This window comes from Corvus brachyrhynchos, unplaced genomic scaffold, assembly GCF_000691975.1.
Source record: "Corvus brachyrhynchos isolate BGI_N302 unplaced genomic scaffold, ASM69197v1 scaffold14, whole genome shotgun sequence".
Classification (NCBI taxonomy): domain Eukaryota; kingdom Metazoa; phylum Chordata; class Aves; order Passeriformes; family Corvidae; genus Corvus; species Corvus brachyrhynchos.
Genome location: NW_008239110.1, coordinates 21,737,152 through 21,758,694, shown reverse-complemented (window position 1 = coordinate 21,758,694; position 21,543 = coordinate 21,737,152). Strand labels below are relative to the sequence as shown.

At 40.1% G+C, this 21,543-nt stretch overlaps 1 protein-coding gene across 1 annotated transcript in view; it reads left to right on the top strand.

Moving 5' to 3' along the window:
- The window catches only part of CNKSR3 (CNKSR family member 3), a 31,969-nt gene extending 15,251 nt beyond the window's left edge, over nt 1-16,718 (top strand). The window contains exons 5-13 of the mRNA XM_017739430.1: nt 201-242; nt 2,126-2,245; nt 3,990-4,049; nt 7,407-7,475; nt 8,219-8,365; nt 10,053-10,177; nt 12,488-12,696; nt 13,167-13,256; nt 14,603-16,718. Coding sequence (XP_017594919.1) covers nt 201-242; nt 2,126-2,245; nt 3,990-4,049; nt 7,407-7,475; nt 8,219-8,365; nt 10,053-10,177; nt 12,488-12,696; nt 13,167-13,256; nt 14,603-14,901 — 1,161 coding nt within the window. The 3' untranslated portion in view covers nt 14,902-16,718. The remainder of the gene's footprint in view (nt 1-200; nt 243-2,125; nt 2,246-3,989; nt 4,050-7,406; nt 7,476-8,218; nt 8,366-10,052; nt 10,178-12,487; nt 12,697-13,166; nt 13,257-14,602) is intronic.
- Nucleotides 16,719-21,543: the final 4,825 nt, after the last annotated feature.

Below are 21,543 nucleotides of genomic sequence, written 5' to 3'. Positions count from 1 at the left end.
TTATTGCTTTCTACCAGGGCCAGAAAATAGTTGCTTAACAGTCCTTTTGAGCCCTGCTGGGTGAAACTAATCTGACTAATCCCTGCAGCATGAATAACTATTTCTATTTGAGGTTAAAATGGAAGTTTTGCAGAGTTTTCAGAGATTTGTTTCCATGTTTATTGGTTAATATAGGGGTTTTGTTCTTGTTTTATTTTTAGGATTGCACTGTGGCTGACATGGAAGATAAAGTCCAGACTGTGGTAAGTTTATGTTTCTGTTGAAACTCAGCTGTCTGCAGTCACATTCATTTCGGTTGCTTCTATTGTATTGACAACAGCGTTTCAGTCCCAAATGCACAAGCACATCATGCAAGGAAACATTACTATGGCTTGTTTTGTGAATATTCTTTAATGTAGAGGAAATCATTGACATTTCAGCAGATGGATCGTGTGTATGATAATACAATAGTACAGAGTCAAGTATTCCTAAAGTTTCATTACACAGCTATTTTTCCAAGAGAATTTAACCTCAAATTTTCAAGGGCAGAGTAGTACTGTAAAGTGATCACAGGCTAAATAAACCAATTATGCCTGTGAAGTGCATTTAGTGCCTTAATAGGCAGACACTCTGCCTTATTGTGCTTCTTCATGTAAAAGACCTGCCCTGCCACAGGACTGAAATTCTGGCTCTGTACTTGAGCTCGAGTTACCAGGGTTGTTTGAAGCAGCCTTGTGACCAAACACAGAGTGTAATGGAATGCTTTTTATATTTTGTAACAGTTAATCATCGCTTCCTGCTTTTGACATGAACCAGGCTGTGCTCTTTGATAAGGCCTTCCGGTAGCTCATAGATGCTTAGGAATTTAGTAGCACAATAACTAAAAATAATTTTGTTCATAAATAATGAGACCACGTAAAAGGGAGTTTTCTGCATCTTTCTTTTTCCGTTTGTGCACACCCACACTGGAAGTAGGCATTGTTGTTTGGAATTCCCTTGTTTGAGCAGTTCCTCACATTCACACTTAAACATTGTTTTCATTTATTTTATTGCTGCTCTATAAATCTGACGTAAAACAAAACAGAAAAGGTTGGAGCTATTGTTTCCAGGGGCCATTATACTCCAAACCAATGTCTTCCTATGACACAGCTCCCCCCCATTCTGTAATTGTGTGTGTCTACTTTGACTGAAGGATTCCAGCCCCTTGTGAAAGGTGACTTACCTTGCTGGTTCCCAAACTATTTATACCTAAGTACTGTTAGTACTGATCAGTACTGTGTACTAATCCTCTCTCTCTCCTCGTCTCTAAGCTTTTGTAACCTACTCTGAGTGTCAGCCTTGCTTCAGTTGGTGCCAAGACAGAAAACACAGTGGGACATTATGAAACCTGTGAGTGTAGAGAGGGCACAGATTTTTTGACTGGTTTCTTTTTCTTCTTTTTTTCATGTTTAATTAGACATTCTGATAGTTACATGTTCTACAAAGCAAAGCCATTCTGCCTCCAACTTTACTGACACACATGCCGAGGTCAGAATTAGCCGTTAGTTATAATGTTGGCTTAGGATCAGTTATGTTTTGGTCAAAAGAAAATACGAACCTTGCCTGTGTAAGCATTCCAGAAGAGGTCAGTTCAGAGGCACAGTGGAGAGAAGTACTGCAGAAGCACTTAAGTGCTGGATGTCCTACCTTATACTGTAAGGTTTTGTGCAGATATGCTAGTGGCCAGCACATCACTTTTTGTGACACATGGCCAGCTGTATTCTCATAGTAGAAATACAGAGGAACATGAAAAACTGTCAACTGTTCCCACAAGGAATCATCAAAATGTTTCAATATTTTAATGAGTTGTATTTTGGTTAAAGCAATCAAACCCTAACCTCATTTTTTTGCTGTATTTTGTGTGTTTATTTTTTTAGACAGAGGATGTGTCAGCATCTGTTAGTGATGGTGAGGTGGCACTGATGGAAACACGTTGTTTGTACTGTGTTACAGTAAGGATGTGAACATGCTGTAGAATAGATCAGTACAAATGAATCCTCTATTTCAGTGGTTTTGGAACTCATTTCCTTTACATCTTTTGAAAACTGAAAGAGGAGGAAGCCAGGAGAGAATTTTCATAACTGTTTTTTGTATGTTCTCATTGCAGGCCAAGACTTTAAATGGCATTTGTGATAAAGCCATCCGATCAACTACAGACCCACTGATGAGCCAGTGTGCCTGTCTGGAGGAGGTCCATTTAACCAACATTAAACCTGGGGAAGGCCTGGTAAGAAGCAATTCTGGAGTGTCCTAATGTTCCCAGTGTTTAATAGGTAGTAGCCCTGTGGACCAATGCAAGTGTGTGTTTATAATAAGGCATTTCAAAACGGATAATAGCCTGTGGGGAAAAGAAAGAGGCATGGAGGAGGAAACCTAAAGGTCAATTGTCAGATGGAATGGCTGCCAGAGACAGATATGCACATTAGTAGGTTTGATCCCAAATATAATTTCTGATTCTAAATTGTTAAAGATTTCTGTGTTAACCAGGATACTGGAGAATTTATAAATGCTTGTGAAGCTAGTAGTTTTATTTTTTCAGGTTACTATAACCACTTGTTTTTCTGGGGGAGCTTGGAGAGGGAGAAGGTAATGAGAAATGGTATTTGTGTTTTGAAAGATGCGTGTTTATGTGTGTTTATAGCAGGATTGAAAGGAATATGAGATTCTGGAGGTTTGCTGTTAGCAGGAAAATGAGAATTTTTTAAAGTGTTTGGTGGCCATGTCACATAACTGACTGTTGTTCATTCAGTGAATTCTACTTAGCTGAGTGCTGGTTATGAGAAACTTAATTTGAAATTTTGGTGGATTTTCTGCCTAGGGAACAGACGTGTTAGAATGAGTTGGAGGGAGTTGAAATTGTTATGTGCATTTGTATTCACCCCTAGCCCTGAAGGCAGGAGAGATGAACATTTTTAGAGAAAGCTTCACAGTCTTACTGTGCTACATAGTTTTACCTAGACCAGTGGATTTGACTGAATTAGTCACACATTCTTGAAATTATGGGAACCTCTTTGTTAATGCACAAGCTGCATCGAAGCAGAGTCAGTCTAGCTTGACCTAAGTAAGAAACAAGGAAGTGGGTGCACACAGTTGGATACTCACAGGGAAACAGGCAGGGAATTGGCTGGAGAGGAAGGGTCAAAAAGATCATCTAAGTTTCCACCTACTTTTAAAGCAAGTGTGGTAAGCTGCTTTCAGCTCCTGAGTAACATCCAGTTCTGTACTTCTCAGTGTGTTTCTAACAACAGATGCAGAAAGGAAAAGTAGAGATGTATTTATTCATAAATGATGAAACCAATGTGCGGGTCACCTCTTGTGGGGTCATCTGTGTAATTATTAGTTAATAGCCTGTTTGTGATTTTTGATTTGGTGCTCTTACAGTCAACACCCACTTAATCGAGTTTGTCCTTGTATTCACACTCAGCATTAACATACAGAGCCACAAATACTCTGCTGGAGCTTTTAGTGCTTATGTAAGCGTTGTGGTTATGAGGCAGTCTGTACATTGACTTAGCAAGAGAAGCTGTAAAAGAACATGTCAGCAATACTTGTAGTCCAGCTGTGTGAGTCTGCTCTGTATGGAGACAGCTGGTGGCCACCTAGTAAAACCTTGTAATTCTCTAGTGCAGGCTGAGTAGTAGGGAAGTAAAGTTCTGTTCAAGGCCTAAGACCGACAAGGCAGCAAAACCAGCAGTGTTTGGTATTACCAACCAGACAGTGTTTCTAAGTCTCATTCCATATACTAGGTATTTGAAGTCATTATAAATATTATAATTAACTGCACTAAAAGTGATCTGTGAAGAAGTTTAGAGTGTTGTAATATTAGACCACACACTTTTCTAGGGAGCATATACGAATTGTTAACTGGTTTTAATAATGTTTTGAGTCTGTTGCCAATAGTGCTTTAATCAGATAAGTTATGTGGTTTGTTTTGTCTTTAAACTTGTGTTTTATTTTTTCCTTATATTCAGGGAATGTACATAAAATCAACTTATGATGGGTTGCATGTAATTACTGGAACTACAGAAAATGTAAGTAAAGTAAATGTATATTAACTCAGACAGTAGCTTTGATTGAGGTAGTTTGACTTACTACTTTTTGTTGTTTTAGATATGACTTGCATGGTATTACCTGCTTTAAATACTGTGTGATGCATAATTTGTTTATCCACAGTCTGTAAATATTTTGTGCCTGCGTGTTTCACTGTTAGTCTGATTAAACCAGTTTCTGCATGTACACCAAATTAGTTCAAATGCTTGGCATTAAAGTAATTGCTTTAATAAGTTACTGTATCTGCTGTTCTGAGCCCTTATGGTGTGTTGCTTAACAAAGTCTTGGATGCATTTTCTCTCCACCGGCAAAGGCAATCTCCCCTAATGGGAACATTTAGGTGGTAGTGTGCTAAATTCAGTAATGAGTAATGAAATCAATGAGCTGTCCTGTGACAAAATTACCTTGCAGATTAAAAAGACTATGAACAAGTAAGACTTTAAGAGTGGTCAGCTGGAAGGAAATAGTTGGCAAGAGAGGCAACTAGTTTTTACTGCAGGTGGTTGCTTGTTTTATTTGTACACTATGAGTCCTTTATAGTTGAGAGTTTATTAAAGGCTTTTGGGCAGCCCTTGAAGGAGTGGACCTCCAGCCAGCAGCTGAGGCTGGCAGGTGATGCTGTGGTGTTTTCAAACAGGCTACTGTACAGGAGCAGTGACTGAAAGAAAAAACAGCAGAGAAACTTGGTGTTTGCAGCAATGTGTGTGTGGGTTTTTGGTTTTTGTGTTTTGGTTTTTGTTTTTTTTTGTTTTGGGTGGTTTTTTTTTTTTGTTTGGGTTTTTTTTTTTTTTTGTTTTTACCACAAATGCAGAAGTGTTTTGAATGTAAATTTCAGAATATGAAAAAATCTCCATGCACTTCCAGGTAAAAGTATAGAAATAGGGAAAACAATGCAAATAGCTGTCCTGGCCACTCTTTACCTGCTGGTTTATTCCTTTAATAATCACCTTCCTGTTTCATGCTGTTGTGGATCAGCTTTTTTAATGCTGATTCTCTTCATTCTTCCCCTGTTGCAGCTCTTGAGTCCTGCCACACACTGCCCACCATTTTTATGATACAATGATCAGCAGCAGTTTGCTAATGGTCTTTATAGCTTGATAGCTCTCATAGGCACTGGTTTAGGTTGTGATCTCTGCCTCACCAAACTTACTGTTAGTGGCCATGGGCTGTAGCTACAGAACAGCCATGAGGCAAAGAACTCAGGGAAAACCCTTGATAAAACTTTCAAAAGGTGGTTACATGGTGGGAGGAAATTACTCTGATCAGAATCTAGAGAGGGATTTTTTTGGAGGGTGTTTTTTTTTTGTTTTAAAGTGAAGGTAAATTTTCCCTTTTTTTGTTTTTGTTTTTGTTTTTTGTTTTTTGTGAATAGGAAAGAACCAGTGATTCTAGTTGTTCCCCTGCCAGGTCCAGGGACCAGCCAGGAGAGGGTGGCAATCTGTGCTTGCAGTTCAGAGTGAAAGGTTCTATAGCTTTTATGCTATTGTCCTGGAACAATTCTATATAGGATCTGCCACAGAGACCAAGTCCACTTTTGCAGCAACTTTAACATCTGATAAACGTGAAAGAATATAGTGTTGACTGCTGACAACCTGCTTCTGCATGTAGGTCTTATTTGGGGTCTGTATTCCTTCTGTAGCTTTGAGTGTTGACCTAAGTGCCTGCTTTTTATTATCAACACTGGTTCTTCCTTTGGGGAAACTCCTTTTTTTGGAGCAACAGAATTTGACAAGTGACTGAGAGATCTGTGAACAACTGATGTCTTTGTGGTGGTATGGTATCATTTAGGTGACCCAGGCTGGATCTTAGCTCAGTTTTCTTTTTTCTTGCTAGATTTGGAATGGTATTTTAGTAGCTATCCCCAGGAGCTGGTGTATGGGAATGCAATGGAATTGCACCTCTAAATTGACAGTACTGAACAATGGAAGAACTGGGGAAGTCCATTTGGTATGAGTCAGCCAAGAGAATTCCTGAGTTATGCCATCCCACGTGTGACTTTGCATGTCACGTTGGCCTAGAGCTAAACTTTGCTCTTTCCTCTGTTCTCACAGTGTGATCCCAGTGTCTGTGCTGTGACCTCTCACTTGCTGCAGGAGTTCTCTGTGCAAGGGTTCCCCACCCTCCCTCAGACAAGTTGTTGGCCACCCAAAGGACAGCTTGAAATGAGCTTTGTTTTTCACAAACTTGACTCTGGCCCAGCATTTTTTCGTGGTCTTGGTTGACTCCTATATATGCAGCTTTCCACAGAGGCATTTCCTCTCAGAGGAAGCAAGAAGACAATGAAGAAATGGGGTTACTCATGATAGCTGGAGCCTCCCACAAATTCCCCATGTTTTCTTCCTTTGTTGTGCTGTTTATTCTTACAGTTCTTTCTCATAACAAAGTTACTTGAGGTCTAAAGGTGTGATGAGGTGGAGAAGGGAGTCCTTAATCCCGGTGCTTAATTCTGGAGTCGCTGGGAAGAGCTGGCCTGCTGCCTGGTAGTTGCTCATGGGGTGGGGGGAATGGGAGGAGTTGCTGTCCTGTGACCAGGGTGCATGTACCAAGGTAGCATGTCTGTGTGCTTTGGGTGTTGTCAAGGCTGGTAGGAGTTGGTGTGTTATAGCAGTGAGAGTGTTTTTAATAACTGCAGCACCAGGTGTTGATAAATGTAAATACTGACATATTTATCTGTTCCTTGCTAACGGCTCCCCCGAGCTTAGGTTTTGTTGCAAGAAAATTGTATTTTAAAGTCTATTATTATTAGGTATTTGAAAAATACCTATCTATGTACATTTGACTTATGCAAACATATTTTTATCTGCTGACCTTGGTGATTCAGGCAGGCAGTTTCACATTAAAGTCAGAAGTTTTTATTTACATTGGAAAACAAAAAGGGAAAGTGCAATGGATCTATCTTGTGGATTGGAGTGGTTTTGGTCCTTTATTCTGTACATTCAAAGTCTTAATGTATTTTTAAAAATAAATATACATTTATTTGAAAGCTGTTTAAGATGGTTGTTGTTTTAGGGCAGAAATCCTCTTCAGTCCTCCTCCATTTCTGTCTAAAACTATAGTACAAACTGGAGGGAAAAGGAGAGTGCAGACTCTCCCATGCCTTAAGTACAATTTGGCCTGTAACAGATGGAGGCTGCGCCTTCTCCCTTCCCCTTTAGTTCCCCAAGTATAAAATAAATAATTCAATTAATTAATTTACATTTCTCAAGTTGTCAGCAGATGTGAAAATTATCTATAGTGAAGAGCATTGCTGATGCAACTTCTGACTTAGCTTGGTGGGGGTTGTTATGGCAGGGAGGGAGACCTGCTGCAGCACATGACTCTTGTTTTCCTCTTTGTAGTCCCCTGCTGATCGCTCTCAGAAGATTCATGCTGGTGATGAAGTGATCCAGGTTAACCGGCAAACTGTGGTGAGTAACTTGCAGCACTACAGACCTTCCCCTATGCTTGCTCTGCACCACAGGTGCTGAATGGATGGGGTCAAGCAGCAGTTCTGGTGTTTGCTTGGTGAAATGGCTGAGGCTTTTTAGCATTTTGTTTTCAAGACAAATTTTATTCTTTGTAGTATTTTGACTAAATATACTGCATTTCATGTTTAAATGCTTTATGTGTCGTATTAAAATAGTTCATGTTGCATTTAAGACCTGTTTTAAAAGGCCTTGTTACAATCCACTGAAATGCAGATAAAGAGCTTTAAAAAGCCCCCCAGTCGTTTGCAAACAATTGTCCAATCATTTGCATCTGGGTACCTGGATGTAATGATTACATTTTTGCTTAGCCAAGTAAACAATGCCTTCCAATGTGAGAAAGAAGCATGACAAAAGTACTTCACTGTGAATCCCTGTGTTAGTCAGTTTAAGCATATCCATGCATCCTTCTAGGACTGGAACTGAGGTATAAAGAGCACTGCTTGATAGCTCAGTATTTAGTTTGCAGCTTAAGTAGAGAACTTTTTTGGGAACAAAATTAAAAACCTTGCAAAAAATGAGTTTTCCAATTTTTTCATCAATTCTTAAAATGGCTTTTTTGGATCTCTTATCTCTTCTAGGTTCATGTTAAAACAAACAGTTTGACTTGGGGGATTTGGGTTTTTCTTGTTTGTTTGCTTTCAGAAAAGAAATGCTAAATAAAAGATGTCTTTATTCTCTTCCAGGTTGGATGGCAACTAAAAAATCTGGTGGCAAAGTTGCGAGAGAATCCTGCTGGAGTTAGGCTGCTGCTTAAGAAACGCCCTACTGGCTCTTTTCATTTCACTCCTGCTCCACTGAAGAACCTGCGCTGGAAACCGCCTTTGGTGCAGGTGAGACCCTGCCAGCTCCGCTCTGATCTCAGGATGGGAATGTCTTGGTTGCAGCTTGAAAAAAGAGAAATCCCATAAATGCTCCGAAGTACTCATGTTTGAGTGTAGGTCAAGGCAGGTTAGGTGAAATGGCTGTCCTCCTATAGCTCCTAGATAAAAGGGAAAATGTTCTTCTCTTTTTCTTTTTTTCTTCCCCTTGCAACCAGATAATGCCCTCTTGGTACACAAAGGGACTAGGTGTGCTGAACATTTTAATCAGTCTGTGTGCCACTAGAAGAACTTACCTGAGGCAAAACTGCTGATATGTATGGAATTAATCAGCATGGAGCAATAAATAAATGCTTTCTCTATCACAGTAATATGTCTGAAATAACTTAGATTATTCCATATATTTGTCCTCTTTTTAGTCTGGTGAAGAGTGGAAAAGAGTGGTTTTTTCAAGAAATTATTTGAACTACTTGTTTAAATAAGATTTGATTGTTGGACAAGTCACAGATTGGGTACTGAGCAGACAGAGAAAGTGATGTTAATAATTCTTAAATAACCATGTTGAGAAATGGCTTGTTTTATTAGAAAGCCTTAGGGCTTAATGTTCACAGGAGGAAACAACCTAACTGAATTTAAACTAATTACCTGAAATTAATAAAACCAGGGAGAGTTTCCCCTCCTCCTCCCTATGTAGGGAGATACAGGTCTCCCTACAGCCATGGGGATAATTTAAATCTCTGAAATGCTGTTGGCTATCACAAGTCTCCATGAAGGCAGATTTCTCTCAAACTGGGTAGAAGATGTATACTACCTGACTACTTGTTCATCCTTACTTTCAGCAACGCCTGTGTCCTGTTTTTGTGGCATCATGCCTGACATGTATCACCAGGGTGAAAAGCTGGGGTGGGCTGGCTTATAGGCTATACCCAGCAGAGTTTCCTTGGGGGAAGGTGTGATTGGAGAAGCTGTTTTACAGTTCTGGGTTTCACCATACTGACCAGTAGAAGGCAGAAGCTTGTGCAGGAGTGCAATTAACTAAGTGGACAGGTCCTTGACAAAAAGAGGAGAGGGCAGTTCTCTTGCCTGACAAAGGTGAAAGTGTCTTTGAAACCTTTTCTCTCCTAGAGGCAGACAGGAGCCTGGAAAGATGCTGAGAATATATAGAAAAGAACTGCAAACATGAGCAATGCCAAATCTATTTTTAATTTGCTTCCCTGGCCCTAGTTACAGCCATTGATCCATGATCCATCCAATTTATGGTGAGCTTTACTATATTCCTGTCTATGCCCCAGGCATTGAATGGTATGGAATAAAGGTGGCCTATGACAGCTTCACAAGGCTTGCAAATCATATCTGTATTTAACAAATAGCATTCTTTTAATGCATCTAAAAATAGAAGAGGTGGGTTTGTCTCAGTTACTTTTTTTGTCTGTGGAATTTACAGGAAAAAAAGAACTGGAAAGAGCAAAATATTCTTGAGCAGTGCATTACCCATGACAGGACTTCTGTAGGAGGGCCTGTAAAGCTAGCCAAAACTGGGGGTGGAGGAAAATGTAGATTCTAAGAGTTTTTAGAGTGTTTATACACCACAGAGATAGTAATTCACTAGGGGATGAAAACAGTACTATTGATTATCACATTAGCTTTTTGTGAATGTTAAATGAATGCTCAGATGTTTGATTCCTGTCTAACTTTTCAGACCAGTCCTCCACCAGCTTCAACTCAGTCCCCAGAAAGCACCGTGGATACCTCACTGAAGAAAGAGAAGCCGGCCATTTTGGATCTGTACATACCCCCTCCACCAGCTGTTCCATATTCGCCTCGGTATGCAAACAAAAGTGCACTACTGAACAAAAACCTCCTTCATTGCACTTGTTTCTGAGCTGGCTTGCTGTTAGAGCTCTGTGCAGATCAGCTTGAGGAAGCTGCAAATCTCAGACTTACTTCTAGCTGCCTAAAGGAGTTGGATTGCTTAAACTTAGGCCCAAGTGCGTGTACTACCAGGATAGTAACAGATTTTATTACTAGAAGATTATTGTGTGCCACATAGATCAGATTTGTTCCCAGAACATGAACTGATGTCATCTCTGGTTTTCTTGTGGAGTTATGTTTATGACACTGTTTAAATCCAACTGCACACAGCAAGAAGTAATTTTTGTCCCTAACATTTTTCACTGTTGGATTTTTTCTTTTTTTAGCAAGTTGAGTAACTGTTTTGGGAGTTAGGATAGAAAAGAATGTCATGTTAAATAATGCCTATCTTGTTAAATTTTTAAACTTGGAACTTGTTTAAAACAAATATGTTCCCACTGAAGGGAAGGGAGAGTCAATACATCAACTTTTATTTTTTTATCCTGCAGTGTTAGCTATGAAAATGGAGACCTGTGTACACAGCAGGAGGGGGAGGGATGTGTATAGTAAGGCTGACTGTTGTTTGTTCTCAAGTCCATGTTGACTCATGCCAGAACCCTGCCAGATGATCTGGGAATGTGATGGAAAAAAGAGTTTTCAGGCAAGACGTGAAAGGCAGGCATGTTTCTGGCCTTCCCTGACCATTTAGGTTATGTGTAGATAGGCCAGCATGGGAACTCTGGCCTTTTGCTGCAGGCCCTGTGGGAAAGCACTTGCCTCCTGTCATGTAAGGGCTTATACAGAGACAGAGGTTGTATTACTGCAATCTTTGGGGCAGGACTGGGAAGGGAGGGGGCTTTCCAAGGTAGGGTCACTTTTATGAAGCTGGACCCACCTTGACCTGCTCTCTCCCTGCTTTTATGGTTACACATGCTCAGTTCTTATTAAAAAGCCCCAAATCTTTTGGCATAATAACAAGCATATAGATTTAGCAGATGAATGCCTTAGTCTTATCTTCAAATCAATAAATTTAAAGCACATTGGTGAATTATGTCCATGTGCTCAATTTGTTTATTTTTCCTAACAAGACACAAAATTATATCGAGCTTCAGATGTCTTTAGACCTGAATCCCTGTTGAAAAGGAAGGAAATCACAATATGAGCTGTAAAACTTGTCCTGGATGATGTGTGGAAAGGGAAAGGCATCTTGACTTGGACTTTTAAAGAAAGCAAATGTGAGAAGCTGTGGCAGGCAGGAAGAGGAGAAAGGACAGTTCGCTTGCCTTCTGTTTGGCCATTTATTTTGACCTCTGCATGTTTTGCTTTTCTCTTGAAACTGTGGTACATTCGTGTGATGGTTGTTTTTTTTTTTCCCCTCATCCTGTTCTCTTCCTTTCCTGGCATGGATCTCCTTTGGTCCACACTGGGAGGCAGAGAGCAGTGTTTGGTTTCCCTGCCCATGGCACAGTCTCCACATGGTGGTGGTGTAGGAGAGCTCTCCACGTACATACATTTGTGGTGTAACACTTGAGTGCAATTTTTGGTCTCTGCATCTCCATAAATAGCTCCTTCTTATTCACTGAGCTGTAGCATTGTTCTTGCTGGAGAGCGGGACAAGTGGGATGTGCCAGCCAGGGACTGCTATGAATACTGGGCTATATGTGTGCTTAGACAGTCAGCTATGTGTTTTTATGCCTGACTTGGCCAATGGTTGCTTCAAGCTACATGTACAGAGAAGGGGAAAAAACCTCCTGGCAAATCTTAACTTGAAGGGTAGCTTATTTTCCAAAAGTCCTTGCAGAATTTAATCAAAATCATATATATATACACACTATGAATCTGTGACTGAAACTCCTAAGGAGGGAGAGAGAAGGTGGTAAATATTCAGTGGACTCTTACAATGGAGAGTCCCTCAGATGGAAGTGATAGGTGTTAAAATAGCACAGAGATGGATAAATTTATGTATCACTCCTGAGCAGACAGCCAGACAGGTCTCATTTAGCAAAATCTTTTGCAGGAGTGGAGCCTCTAGATTTCTCTCTGTGTTAAATTACTGGCTCGTTAAGAGTGAATTAGCATGAGGGGGGTAGCTTTCTTTTCTCCTTGTTAACTATAATGAAGTCTTCTATCACCTGACTTGTTTGGGGTTTTTTTCCAGCTTGTTTGCAGCACACTGCCAGTTGTCACGAGCATGTCTGGGTGCTACAAGTATCTTTCAAATCTACTCATGTCTTTAGCATTAAACTCTTTTAAGCCACTAACTGAAGTGCTATGTCTTTTCAGAGATGAAAAGGGGAGTTTTGTGTATGGAGGAGGCAACAAACGCAGTCAGCCACTGCCTGGGTCCAAGGGCGCCGAGTCTCCCAATTCTTTTCTGGATCAGGAGAGCCGAAGACGAAGGTTTACTATTGCTGATTCAGATCAGTTGCCTGGATATCCCGTGGAAGTAAATGTCCTACCAGCCAAGATGAGAGAAAAAACACAGTCCTATGGTGAGTTCATTTCTCTCTCTGTATCACTGTTGTGATAAGGGCTTTGGTCAGTCTGAAATGACTTGTCTTAGAAAACTGCATGTCAGACTATTAATGACTCTTAAGGGAATTCTGTGCAAATTGTGAATATGAATGAAATTCTACATCTGAAATAGTTTTTCTTAAATGTTGTTCTTTAATGAATGTCATTCAGCTGGGCTCTGCTGCTATAGAAAGCCATTTCCATGTGTGTTTTGGTTATTAACGTTATGTCCACTCCTGCTCTAAATGAGCAAGAGGGTGGCTGTTCAATCTCAGCACATTGATTTCTTATATGTCACCAGTGAAAGTATCTTCAAATATTCTTTTTTTCTGCAATTTGAACTCCTTATTGCCTATCTCTCCCTTTGTTTAACTGGGAAAAGTAAAAGTTTAAAAACTGTTTTCCTAAACTTTATATCATTCCTCATAACCTCCAATGTTGTCTCTAGGAAAACCTCGTCCTTTGTCAATGCCTGCTGATGGAAGCTGGATAGGAGCTGCAGAACCCTTCTCTAGGCCACGAGGATCAGGGAGAAAAGGCAAGGTTTTAGGTTTCATTCCTCATCCTATTCTCTTCCTCTCCAAGATTTCCTTGGGGTGATGTTAGCAAGAATGACTAGGGCAGATCTGTACTTGTGACTTTACACAAGTTTACTATTTTGCTCTTGCACGCAGCCTTATCCTTTCTTCTGCATTTAATATGGATTGTGAAACTACTTTTTTGCTAAGTCTTTTTGTTTAGCTTACTGTGGAGGCTGTTGTAGAAGCAAGCATTCTGAATTTTGTTCTCAAAATGTAAAATATAGGGCCTTTTAGGAGCTGCTTTTTACCGCTACTGCTGTTAGAAAGCAACATATTCTGCAGACATCACTGAATGTGAGGGAGACAGAAGCTCATAACATTGGGTGTTCAGTTGGATGGCTTTTTTTACCTCCCACACTGTCCTCTTCCCACCCTCTTTTGCATCTGAAAGACTATTTCAGTCATGTTAGAGTGGGAAATAAGGATGACTAGTTTATTCTTGGAATCAGTTATGAAAGCTAATGTCTAATTCTAGGTAAAATCAAAGCTGGATTCTATTATTTTCATGCAAAGCCAGAAGTTGATAACAAGAAGCATCAACCTGGGATGTTAGAAGTGAGCTAAGTAATGAGTGTAACAGAGCAATCACCAGGTGGCAGGGCTGGTTTTTGTGTGTATGGTTTTTTGTTTGGTTTGGCTTTTGGGTTTGTGTTGTCTTTTTTAATACTTGAAATGTACCTAAGTGCTGCAGGCTTGTATTTAAGCTGTATTGGATCAGAGCCAAAGGCCTGCCTAGTCCAGTAGGATGTCTTTAGCAGCAGCTGCCTTGGTCAGGTACCTAGGGAAGAGTAAAAAAACTGAAAGCATCACAGATCACTGGTCAAAACCAGGGAGGGAAGGTCTTACATCTTCACCTGCAAAATTAATTTCTCTTGTCCAGAGTAATATTTGTAGCTTTTAAGTTACTCATGAGTTACATTGAGAAGTACATGGATTCAACTCTGGTCTCTTCAGGATTTTGAATAACACATTAGAAGAAGGTTTATTACATCTCACCCATGATAATGATTTGCATGAAGGTAGTCTGTACCAGCATTTTTGGTGTGTGTGAATCCAGAATATAACAGTCAAACGGTATCTTCCCTGTGTATGGATTAATTTTGTTACTTATGTTACTTAAAAACCATTAAAGATGTAAAAAGCCATTAATTTATTGACAGCTGCGTATGTCCAGGTGTTTTATGAACAAAACCCCAGATCTAGGTATTTGAAGTGTAACCAGAATACTTCTATAGAAATAGAAAATGTTAATGGAGGGTTTTGAAGTCAGCAATAATTGGTTTTCCTCCTCCTGTTTGTACAGATGAAGATGTCCTCTGCAGGTACTTCAGCAATGAAAGGATACCCCCGATCATTGAGGAAAGCCCCTCCAAGCAGCACCCCCTCTCCAGGCCAGTGTCTGACAAGCAGTTGGTGAGGGGAACAGATTATATTCGAGGCAGCAGGTGTTTTATGAATACAGACCTCCACAACAGTGCAACAATTCCCTTTCAAGAGGAAAGTGCTAAAAAATCATCGGTTACATCGTCCACAAAATCCTCCTCGGCAGAGCCCTCGCTGCTGGTCAATTGGATGACAAGACTGAAATTGTTGACTCAGTGACTTGTCCCCAGTGCTGTTACCAAGTGCCTTTGCTCGTTGGTCAGACTTCTCTGCTTTGCAGCTTAACTGACACACAGTGACTAATGCGGTTTTCTTTTCCTGGAGAATCTTACACTTTTGCCTTTTTGTTTGTCATTTTTGATGGATCAGAGGGTTTCGTAGTGTGAGGAGGGAAGAAAGATAAAGATCAAGTTCCTCTTCCTGGCCAAAAACTGAAGGCATTTATTCCCATGGAAATGAGTAAAATTTCAGTGAGGTGGAGGCCACACGTGACCTGGAATATGCATAATGACTCAGAGGAAGGCACTGCATTACTGTGAAGTCCAGTGGCACTTTAGTTGCCTGAATGCTCAGAGGCTGGTGTGACTGGCTGGGTGTCAGAGTATGCAGAGCTCACAGAAGTTGTCACTCTCCTGACTGGGAAAATAAGCAGGGAAACAGCAGTTTTGTGCAACTTCGTGATGCTGTTTCGAGTACTGCATGAGATCAACATTATGAGGAAGAAGTAGTAGTGTTACCATTCTTTCTCTGATCTCCAGAGTTCCTGTGAAGTCTTAGGAAGAGAGTTCTCTTATTCAGAGATTTTAGGAAGTTGGACTAATTTAATTATAAATCAATCCAACCTTATATATAATCTATTTTATTGAAATCACAGTACAAATAAGGAGCACTGAACCAGTGCAGTGCTCATCTGTAAAGGTATACAGATTGCTACAACATGCCAAGGAAATGCATCTGTAGAGGTGGTAAAAGAATATATATTTTTTCCTTAATTGTTTAAGAATGACTTGCTGTTAACCAAAGTAACCTTTTAAAGACAGTCCTGTTGGACTTATGAGAACTTTTACAGTGGTTCAGTTTTTGAATGATGTGTTCTTTTTATGAAAAATATGTGCTATCATACACTACAATTGTAAGACATCTTGCTATTTTCTATATAGCTCTAATTTTTACCCCTCCAGAATTTTAAAGTAGCATTGGGTATTTTGGGAGGAAAATAAAACTTGTTTAACAAAAGAGGAGGATATTAAAGAGATATTGTTTAAGAAGGAATGTATATAAGATTGTTAGTATTCAAACAGTTGTGTTTAAAGATATTTAAATGTTAAATATAGTTGTATATATTTTTACATTTAAATAGATAGAGTTTGTATCTTCCTGTATTGAAGTGTTGGGCACAGCTTAGTCAAATGAAAAGAAAATAAGATTTTGTATTACCTTATAATTATAAGACTAACTATTTTTGTAGATGATACATTGCCAACAGCCTTTACTCCTTTGGTCTTGCTGAAAAGAAGGATTTATATTTAATAATTGGTGGGGAAAGAGGGAAGTTAAATGCTAGTTTACACTTAGGACTGGGGCAGGAATCACATGTGATAACAGGAGTGTTAAAAACACACTGTAATCCCGTTTGTGAAGATGTGACCATTCTGCTGCAATGAGCTTATGAAGCTGTGCTACAGCCCTGCAGAGAGAGACAGGGTGTTTGATTCACTTCTCAATTAATTTGATTGTGACTCACTGATGACTGGGAGGGCTGGTTTGGACCTTTCTGATCAAAGCAGGTTATAAAGTGTCTGTCTTGTGCCACTCTCCTCCATTCCCCAAGATGGCTGTTTATACTAGAGACATGACCAGAACTGCTGCTGTGCAGTTGAACCCTACAACTGTTTGGTCCTGCCTCCAGAAAAAGGGCTGAAACTGCTATGTTGTAGGCTTTGTGGTGTAGTATAGTCCAGCCTCCAAAAGGCTGAGCTGTTCTAAAGATGTTGTTTAAACAAGACTTTTAAAATGGAAATTTTGTTCATCTTCAATGTTGTGTTTTCTGTACTTTAAAAATAAGTGGGGGCCATCATGCTTAACTTCTTATTCCGTATAATGAATACAGAGGATGCTCTACAGTTTAGGGGTAAACAAAAAGGTCCCACAGATCTAGGAATAAATCACAGCTGCTATCTTTCTGGCTTAACCTGAGAAAAATTCTGCTATTATGCTAAAACTTGGCTCATCTCTTGATGTTGAAGGTACATGTATCTGTCCTATCAAAAACTATATCTAGGCTGACTTCCCTAATGAGTACAACATACATTTCCAGATATCCTGCCATGGTACAGTACTCCACAATACTCTGAATACTCTGTCACGGGGGCAAAACAACACAGTTAAGTGGAAAAGATCATAAACCCCACAAAATTGGAAAAGAATATTTAGTACTCATGCATATATGTATAGTAAGGAATGTGTACTTTTGAAATATTGAGCAGGCTTCTGTTATAGACTGCAGAATATGTGAAAGCCAGTACCTTTAATTTTCCCTTACATAACCATTGCAAGAAAATTCTATTTTGGATGGTAATGTGTGAGAGGAAATAAGACATAAAAATGAATACTAATGGCTTGTAGAGACAGAGTGCAGGGCAATTCTCCAAGCAATGTGTTTCCTCTAGTATTATGGACAATTAAATTAATCAGTGTCTGAATTCTGGATGACCAACAGTGGTGGAGACAGTATGGAGAGTATTATACTAATTTTGTGCTAATCAATGGGCTGATAAACTTTTCTTCCTCATAAGCAGGGCTTGTTTTAAAAACGACATGCTCCATACTCTTGGTGCTCATTGAACAGAAAGGGGAGAAAATAAAAGTCCAAGACTTAGCCAAACCAGGAAAAACAGATGGTGAAGACTGGTTTTATAGTTGGAGGGGATAAAGAATTTTCTTCTTGCATAAATGTTTATTTTGTCCAAATCTTACATCCTGTTTTATTACACTGCCAGCATGTAGTCTTCACAAAGTGCTCTGTACCTGCAATCACATCCTGAATAGATCAAGTTAAACCCCTCATCAGGCTTTAACTTAGATCTTGATGAATTCAGCTCAAATGTTTTTTTTTTTTTTTTCTTTTTTTTTTTTTTTGCAGGATTTACTTCCCTAGGAGCTTTCCTGCATTCGTCGTTCAATTTTTGGAATATCTTACACATGATCTGGGCAGCAAGGCTTTTATGTGCATGCATTCTCACAAATGCCTTTGCCAGCAGGATTGGTATCTCGGAGGAGTGTGAAAGTTGGCTTCTGCTTGTGTTTTCTGCACTTAAGTATTGTTCCCCCAATGTCCACTGTACATCCTAGTGCACCATTTCAAAGTGTGAGATAGAAATGCTTGTGGACAATTGGAAAGAAGTGTTGTGTCCTTTGGAGAAACCTTTGTCCTGCTGTACAACTGTGGCTTCTCTTTTCTCTGTAGCCTGAGCTTTACTTTGCACATGCTGTGGTTATGGAGCATGTGCTCTTTGTGGCCATCACATAGGAATGCTTTTGTCTCCTTGCAGGCTGCAAGGTTTTTATAGTGGACAAGAGCTCTTGAGGAAGCCACTGACTTAACTTAGCATATTTTGTGATTCACTTAAAATGTAGAAAGAGCACTCCAAAAAAACTCAGTTTGGAGAATGAAAAAAGAGGGGCCAGGCTAAGCTAAATGCATGGGTCTGTGTTGTGTTGGATGCTGCTTCAGCTGTGTGGCAGTAACTGCAAAGAAAACACCCCACACAACTGCAGCATGCACATTTGTTTCCACTGCTACATTTGTATGATGCTGGAATATGAAAGAAGGGCAGTCTTTCAAAGTAGTTATATATAGTTCCACACACCACACTTGAGCTGTAAGATGTATGACAAAAGCAGTCAAGAGCTGCTGTCAGTATGTAATTTCACCAAATTCTTCTGCCTGTGCTGCTGCTGCATCAGTTTAAAATAGTAACCTCTCTTTATCCTGTTACCTGCACAATGCAAGTCCATAACCATCAGTTTTGTCTTTTTTTTGTGATAGTTAGCAACTACTGGTCAGATGGTGTCATTTGCACAGGGCCTCATGCAGTGGGCCAAAAGCTTAGTTTGGGTTATTCCGGACTTTGTCCAAAAGTGGAAAGTAAAATTTAAAAAAAATCTTACTGGTCCAATATCACTTAGAGTTGGGATTTCTTTTTTATACATACTAAATATGAAACAGGCAGGAGTTTTCTGTTGCACATACTTTGCCAGTGCGAGGAAAAATGAGGATTACATACTCGGTGGAGGAAAAAACCCCAGACCTTTGGGTGTCCTCCAGTTCCTGCCAGTGGGAGAAATGTTTGTTTTAGCATGACATAGAATGGATGTAAACATTTCTTTTTAAACCTCCCTGTGTGGTTACCTCAGTTATTCAGGGTGATGTAAGCCACTGACTTTCTCCCTTAAGTGGTTATGGAGTTAACCCAATATATTTTTTTTGGGAGAGGGGAAAGATATATTTTCTTAGACAATTATGTGATTGATTAACAGTATATGGAGACAGAGGAATTAAGCAAAAAATAAGTGCCAGAGAGCGCCAAGTTATTGGGAGAATTCTTGGGGTCAGTTTATGATTTGTGGTTGCTGTTTGTTCTCTGGGCTCTGGTGAGGGTGAATGCTCTCTATGCATGGTGACAGCTAGACAGCAGCCAAGGAATCAGGACAACCAGTCCAGCTTACTGTGCCATCTTCAGCTGAGTGGGGTAGTTGCTTGGACTTTTTTGGTTGGTTGGTTGGTTGGTTCTGACCCCCCACACCCTCCTTGGTAAGTGTAGCCCTCCTTCTGTCCAAGCGAGCCAGAGTAGGAGCTGTTGAAATGTACCTGTGGAGCAAACCTGCCAAGATCCTGATGGAGCACTGGGCTGTGCTTGCCAATGGTGCTCAGCCACCATGTGTTTAGATGTGCTCTGGGAGTGCCTTTGCAGGTGAGGAGCCTCAGACCCACGTGACCTTTGCTTAGAGGTTTTTAGTTTAGGCAATATTTACTGTGAGGTATAAAATATACAAGTCTAAACTGATATTTAATGTTTTGACTGTGTATTTAATGCTTTTTTTTCCCCCCTCACTAATTGCATGTTTTTCAGTGCTACTTATTAATGTATTTTTCTCTTTCATTCCCCATTAGCTGTTTTCAGTACAAATGTCCCAGATTTCCAGTGAAAATGTTCATAATGCCAAGTAGACACAAATGAGCCATAAAATTTAAATCTGTAAACTGTAAAAGAACCTCAACCAAACAAAACTCCATAACCAAAACACAAGAAAAACCACTTTTTCTACCTTGTGAATAAGTACGTCATGAATGATATGCAATAATAATGAAACTAGGGATTTACATCCAGGTAAAAGATCAGCCAAACTTTAGTGCCTGCCTCTTGGGTGATTTGTTTGATTTTATTACTTGATAGCAGAAAGTGAGGGCTGTGGTTCAGGTATTGTAGATTCTTGCAGAGCAACTGTGGTGTTTAAGTGTGCCTCCACAGAACATGACCAAAGGCTTTCTTAGGTGTAACACAGCTTTAGCTGAAACTCTTTCCTTTCCTTTGAACACAGAGAAGTCTGAATATTGTCTGGCATAGTTCTTGACCATTTGTTTCTGGGGGGAAGTTGGTATAAGTTCCTATAAGTGAGTAGGATGAAAGCAAAATAAATTATGTCCAAAATTAATTATTTCCCTTTTCCTATGCCCTTCTTCCTCTCTGACCTTTTCCTCCATGTATTAAGGCCAAGGGACTTTCCAAGAATTTATTTCACAAACAAACAGCTATAAAGCCTTTAATATTTATAGCATAATCAGTTTGTTTTGATGTCTGAGATAGTTTTGGTCAGAGCCTTCCAGCAAAAATAGCGCTGCCCACAAGACAATATTTCCAAGTTCTTGATTTGTGCAAGAATTCCTCTCTGCTTAGTAAGCTGTTGGATAAGACTCTTGCTTTGAAGTTACTTAGACCACCCCAAGCAGCCCTTGGTCCTTTAGGTCCAAACACATCAGCTTCTTATCACTGGATAGGAAGAAAGGTCTGTTTTTTCTCCTCTTTCAGAGTTTTGTAATGCTGGATTCATAGGCTGCATTGGAGAGATGAGTGTGGACCTACTGCTGCGGCCTCCTGCCTGCTCTCTCCTGCTGTCTGTGCAGTGGCTACGTGGGGTGGAGAGACAAGGAGGGAAAGGGGAACCCAGCAGCTAAAGCAGCAGCCCCTCTCTTCCCTCCCTCATGCTCAGGAGATGAGTGACAGGCCTCTGAATAAAAGGCTAGTGGGACAAGATACGCGATTTGCAAAGTTTGTTTTCCCGTAGAAGTGTGGGAACATTGTGGAGGGATGATGTGTCACACAGTGTTAGTGCAGAGGTAATATGAGGGAGTCACTATTTAAAAACCAAAAAGTTTTGGCAGCATATGAGCTCCTGGTATGGCACAGGCATGTTTCACCTAGTGCTGCACAGAGACGCCTTTATTAAGGCAAAGTGAACAAGTGAGCTGGGGCTGTCTGGGAGAGGCAGTGAGGCAGCACCCCAGGGTGCTTATGCCACAAGAAATGCATTTGACCTGCTACTGACTGTGGCTGGCTGTTGTGCTTGGAATGGATGTGGTCTGCGTGGGAAATAAGGCTTTTTAGAAGGATGTGGAACAGGCTCTGGTTTTGGCATCGTGACTCATTTTCCCAGTGGTTGACCAAAGGTGGGGAGGTTGTGATGAAAAGCTGTGATGAGAAGTACTCCTGCTGTCCTTGCTATCAAGAAATGTCAGGGAGTGAAAACAAACATCACTAGAAATTTGAAGTTTTGACTTCAAAAGCGCATGACTTCTCCCAC